At 39.0% G+C, this 6,000-nt stretch overlaps 1 protein-coding gene across 1 annotated transcript; it reads right to left on the reverse strand.

The window, feature by feature from the left end:
- Positions 1–2,046: 2,046 nt before the first annotated feature.
- Positions 2,047–3,288, reverse strand: LOC139305888 (fatty acid-binding protein, intestinal-like). Its single transcript, XM_070929839.1, has 4 exons — positions 3,222–3,288; positions 2,632–2,804; positions 2,191–2,298; positions 2,047–2,097 (listed from the first exon to the last, which is right to left on the reverse strand). The coding sequence occupies exons 1-4, from the start codon at positions 3,286–3,288 to the stop codon at positions 2,047–2,049; spliced, it is 399 nt and encodes a 132-aa protein (XP_070785940.1).
- Positions 3,289–6,000: the final 2,712 nt, after the last annotated feature.

Below are 6,000 nucleotides of genomic sequence, written 5' to 3' on the forward strand. Positions count from 1 at the left end.
GGATGGGTGTCTGTAGGGATGATAATACCTTTACTGTTTATTAGTTATCAGTTGTGCTTGGATGAGATTTTCTGGTCTATTTTAGATTTAAAGATGTGCACAATAGGGCTAAACAGTGATTCAATATTGTCGTTTATCATCTCATACTGGAATCATAATATGATGACCTGATCTTTAAAAAATTATGTTGCCAAGATGAATGAGTCCAAGCAATTGTGGTTAAAAGTTAAACAAAATAAGTTATACAAAGTTTTTTTTTATGTTTGAAGACATTTCATGATATATATATATATATATATATATATATATATAATGTTAAATATTTTTATGACTAACTTTCTCCTGGCAGAAATGGGCTTCCATATTACTGTCCAAACCTACACAGCATGAAACATATTTGCCCACATCCCCGGTGAAACTCCCCATATCTAGATGAGACCAGCTCTGCACCGGTCATTAGTAAAACATAGAATTAATGTAAGCACTCAATATACAATAGAACAGCTCGAACAGTAGCAGGTTCAAATATAAAACTACACTCAGCGAGGACCCATTAGTAGCAGTTAATACCCCAAGCCGCGGTAAGTCAAGCAGTGTCTTTATGTATTATGATCCTAAAAGCTCTAGGTGCTAATCCAAGAGTTTTTAAAACATTTTAAATAATATTTACACTGGCGTTAACGCTGTACTGAACTTAAGTGAAAGTAAGCACAGGTCGCCATCTTGTGGTCAGAGAGACTCAGTGCATAAATACAGTACTTCATGAGCATTTTCACACTGAATGAATGTCATTATCTTCTGTATTTTTATAGCCCCATCATGTGAGAAATCCTCACTTCCCTTATGTGTTTTATGTCTAGCTGTTGAGACCTACTGCTGAGGATAGCACCCAAAGGCCAGCAGCACATGACAGCACAAGGCCCTGCTGTCACCATGTGATCAAACCGAAGTCATGTTGTGCAGGAGAGACTTAAAAGAAGAGTGTGACATGCTGTGGTAATGTGGCATGTCCTCAGAACCAGCGATTATGGACTTATGATGCTCATAAAATGTCATCACCAAGACATGTGCTCTTTGTGCTCGATTGGGATGGCTTGATAACAGTCGACTTAACTGATGTAGAGGCAACATGACTTGCATTTTGTTGACTTTTGGAACCACAGCTGGCTTACAATTCATTAAACGTTTACACATTTAATACAATGCATAAATTACCCTCAAATGTGTTAAAAAAAATAACACCAATATCAGACTCAAGTGACACACAAATAATCTTTATTGTTACAGACTATATAATATATAAGAATATATTAGTGCAAATGTATCTCCTAACTGTTTAAAGACAACATCTAATATATTTCATGCAGTGTGGGATCATTATTGTGCTGCTTTAGGCTGCTTTCCATCACAATGATGAAGTCCAGCGTGGGGCTGAATGCTGACAGTATGGTGAAGTCAAGTTTAAGGAAGCTGTGTCAAACAGTGTCTCACTAACCTCTTGTTGTATCTAATCATGCTGATTTTTTTTTCCCAGATTTTGAGATATTCATCTCTGAGATTTGTACCTCCATCTCAATACAATTGAGCTTTCCCTCTGAAAATTGTTGACAACATGTTTTGTGCATTATTGTGAGTAACTGGGACATTGTACATACTTTTTCTGCTCTTAGTTGTCGCCCTCTCTCACTCTGATTATCTGATTTTGTTCACCTGCCTGCCTGGCTGCATGTAGTTAAGTAAAGTTAAAGAGTAGTATCTTTGACTGAACCCTCTTTACTGGTTTATCTTCCTGTTTCCTTGTTTGTGTCAACACCTATTTAGTTTTCCAGACATTCTTACATTGATAATTACAGTGCAATGCTGTGGTCAACTATCTCTTAAAACTCTAGAAAAGTTCAACATTTTTGAGGTATATGAAGTAGAATCCCGTAAGAATAAGCTTGACTTAGCCATGTCTTATTGTTAGAACCCCCCACCCCCCACAAATCTGCATTGTGTCATCTATATAAAAATAAAATATGACTATGAATACATTCAGACTCCAGGTTACTGCTTCTTGAAAATCCTCTTAGCATCCACTCCCTCATAGTTGTAACTCTGTAGGGGAAAAAGAGAAGTGTGTTATGTTCTGGAGATGAAACAAATTAACATGTTGCATATTATTGATGAAACACATCTGGACCTACTGACCTGTACAAGCTCTCCTCCCACCAGAGCTCTGGTGGTGGTCAGAACCTTGTTGTTGTCTTTCCTGGTGAATTTGCCTTTTAGCATGTCACCCTCCATCTCCCACATACCCTGGTTAAAAATATACAGTTGGTGATTGAAGCTCTTTAATGCGCTTCTTATTTTGTGTTACATTTGTGTATATTTGATGGGTTTTCCCATATTCATTTCTCATATTTAACTGCACGTCCACTGTAGAGTAATTATTTACTGGAACTCTTCCATTGCTTTCGGCTTTAGTTGGCTTGGCTTGCACTTTTCCCATTACCGATGAATCCATCAATCTTAAAAATAAACCATTTGTTTCCTAAAGCAAACCATTTCTTGTTGCGTTTAAATTATGAAACAGCACCTGGACCAGCTGCTGTTGGTTTAAGAATGCCTGAACCACTTCAGGGCACTCACTGAGACTTCAGTGCCATCAGCCAGGCTGTAGTCGAATGGGACGCCCAGGGTGAAGTCGATGTCTTTGGTGCGGAAGGTGCTGGACTCTTTGATGTGAAACTTGTCCCCGGTCTGCTCGATGGTGACTTTCAGGTTGTCGTGCTCTGCCAGCTTGCGCTTCATGACATTAATACCTTAATTGTACAGAAAAAATAGAAACATGTAGCTGGATTGTTGCCATTATAATTAAGATTATTAATTGAAAATACATTTGGAAGTGACAATTTATCTTCACTCAGAGGAAAAAACAAAAGACTCTGCTTGTATTAGAAGTTTTCACTCGTCAGCTGTGTCCAAGTACAAAGAAGGATCTTAATTTAGCTACTGCTATTATTATGGGTAGCACCATAAACACTTATCAACACCACACTGTGTACGGTGTAATACAGCAATGTCAAACTATATGGAGACACATGACAGCGTCACACACATCGCCCTTTATAAACTAGATCATAAGGCCAGACATAGCAGGGAAAAAAAGAGCTGAAGTACAATATGACCTCAGGGACCCATTCAGTGTGATGCACACATACAGGCTCTCACACACTCACCCATTTGCTCCATGAACTTGTCATAGTTGTCGTTGCGGTCGACCTTCCAGGTTCCGTTGAACGCCATGGCTGCAGGCTCGCTGGGTTGAAGGCAGCTGGTGATGAAGCACTAGCAGACCGTGGGATTGTGAATGCCCATTGGCCTCCATTTATATACACCCCTCCCCTCTTCCTATCAAACCCCGCCACCCCCCCCCCCCCCCACACACACCGGACCCCACCCTCCCTGAGCTGGCATGGAAGATGCTCTTCTTTATCTCACTGATTATCTGTCTGCTGATGTGGCCATTTAAAGACTGTGTCAAATGTAGGGCGATTGCCGCACGACCTCGAGGATACACTCATAAATAACTGGAGGGCAACTTCTCTCGGTGAACCTGGCACAGTTAAACACTGTCGCACTGTTCTGCAGGAGAGAGGAAAAAAAGAGTGGGCTGTTTGTATGGCTGCCCATGGCAGTCACTCAACTGAGCCCCTTTCTGTTCTTCAATCTTTTCTCTGTCGCCCTGTTTGTGCCTGGCATGAAAATGAGTTGTAAAGGACTTTCTATCGGACTGTGACAACTTGAGTTGGCATGCTTACAAAGAAAGTAGAATAAAATACTGGACACTTTCTATTTGTCCAGAGTTAAAGGGGCATACCAGCATATTTGCACATTTATAGCACCTTAAATCATGTGTACTTTGTAATATAAATTCCAGGAAGCCATTCATTTTCATTCATGTCTTTATGAGTATGAAAATCACTTAGCAGACTCTTGATTTTAAATCAAAAAAACACATCCCAAAACATCCCAACACACTGCCTACTATCTTTTTCTGGAGCTTTCAGTTATATCACTCAGTCTTCATCAGTGGAAAAAGTTTTCCCAGTTGTCATGGACATGGATCCCTTGACATGCTAGCTCAGAAGCTATACAATTTCATCCATAGCACTTTTAGAACTGAAATTTTGAGGAATACACTTATACTTTCTTAAGAGTTAGATGAGAAGATAAATGCCAGTCTAATATCTGTATGGTAACTATGAAGCTGGAGCCAGCAGCTGGTTAGCTTAGCTTAGCATAAAGACTGGAAACAGGGAGAAATAGCAAGCCTGACTCTGTCCAAAGGAACCAAAATCCACCTGACAGCACCTCTAAAAGCTCACTAATTAACATGTATATCTTGTTTGTTTAATCTGTACAACAAGCCAAAGTGTAAAAATGAGACTTAGCCATTTTACGGGGGTTATGTGCTGGACTATTTCTCGGCCAGAAGCAGTAACTTCCTGGAATTTCATAAACACGATTCAATGTGTTAATAAATTAGCTTCAGAGGTGCTCGTTGGTGGGCTTTGTTACCTTTTAACAAAGCCAGTCTAGCTGTTTCCCATATTTATGCTAAGCTAAGCTAACTGGCTGCTGGCTGTAGCCTTATATTTGCCATACAGACAGAGAGTCGTATCGATCTTCTCATCTAACTCTCGGCAAGAGATCGAATAAGATTATTTCCAAACATTCCTTTAAGCATGAAAGTTCATTCTTGACCTGGGCATACTCAGACCGCTGGGGAAGATTATGTGATAGGGTTGACAGTCTGGAAAAAAGCTAGTAAGTTGACCTTGGGTTGGGAAACTTTTTCCCTGCACTTATTTTTCAGATTTTCATATCATACAGACATGAATGGAAACAAATGAATGCCATATATCCAAAGTTCTCAAAAACAGTAGCATTCTTTGCAAAATGTTAGTTGTGATGTAAGATACAATTGATTTGAAATAAAATGGGGTAAAGCGTGTTAAAACAAACACTGGCATTGTCCTGTAAAGTACCAAAGTAATTGTCATTCAGCTAGTGTCCTTGGACAGTGGGGCACTATAGCTGCATTCTTGAGGGGAAACGCTGTTCACTCAGAGCTGGACTGTTGGATTATGGACACTGAGAGAATACTGAATACACTGTTCACACTCAGTCACCACGAGACTCCACTTCCATTAAATATAACAGCATTAGCAGAGGAGCAGTTTGGGAGAGAGACAGGTAAATCTAATATGTGACAGAAAAAGAAAGACACCTATAGATGGTGACAGCATACCTCATGTTTAAGACACATAGTCATCACAGTTCTATTTCCATATTCCTTGCATGCTACGTGGTTAAAAATGCATTTGGGACTGAAGCGAGGATTCACAGATGAATGAGTGTAGTTTGTCTCACACAGCATGACGGATGTTGTTGTTTATAATGGTTGGAGGATAAATCTATGGGGGGGGACACAAATTCCTGTGCTCAATTTATCTGATTAATGAGCTCTCAGTGTTCAGTAACATAGGCATAGAAATAATAGCTGTGATGTTTTCAGTGTCACTACAATATAGATGGGTAAACACTGAAAGTTTAGTTGGGTTGTCCTTAAGGGTCTACTTTAAATCTGCCTACAGGGATGGGAATGCCAGCTGATTTCATCTGAACTTTTTTAAATGGTGAAGTTTGACTTTTCAAACATTCAAAGTCATACTTATTTTGTTGATAAATGTTTTACTTGTTATGCAATATGTCTTCTCACAAAATCACATCACACATCCTAGCTGCTGATGAATTAATAATATTATGTGTTAATATCACATAATATTATGTATAAATAAGTTGTCCCAGCACTAAGTGTATATTTAAAAGAATAGATTTAAAAAAAATAAAAATAAAATGATCTTACCCTTTGTTGCAAATTGTAAACATGTATTTTTTGTATTCTTAATGGCCCTTATCAAAATCTGGCAGCTGACCTACAGTTACATAACA

The sequence above is a fragment of the Enoplosus armatus genome, chromosome 23, assembly GCF_043641665.1.
Source record: "Enoplosus armatus isolate fEnoArm2 chromosome 23, fEnoArm2.hap1, whole genome shotgun sequence".
Classification (NCBI taxonomy): domain Eukaryota; kingdom Metazoa; phylum Chordata; class Actinopteri; order Centrarchiformes; family Enoplosidae; genus Enoplosus; species Enoplosus armatus.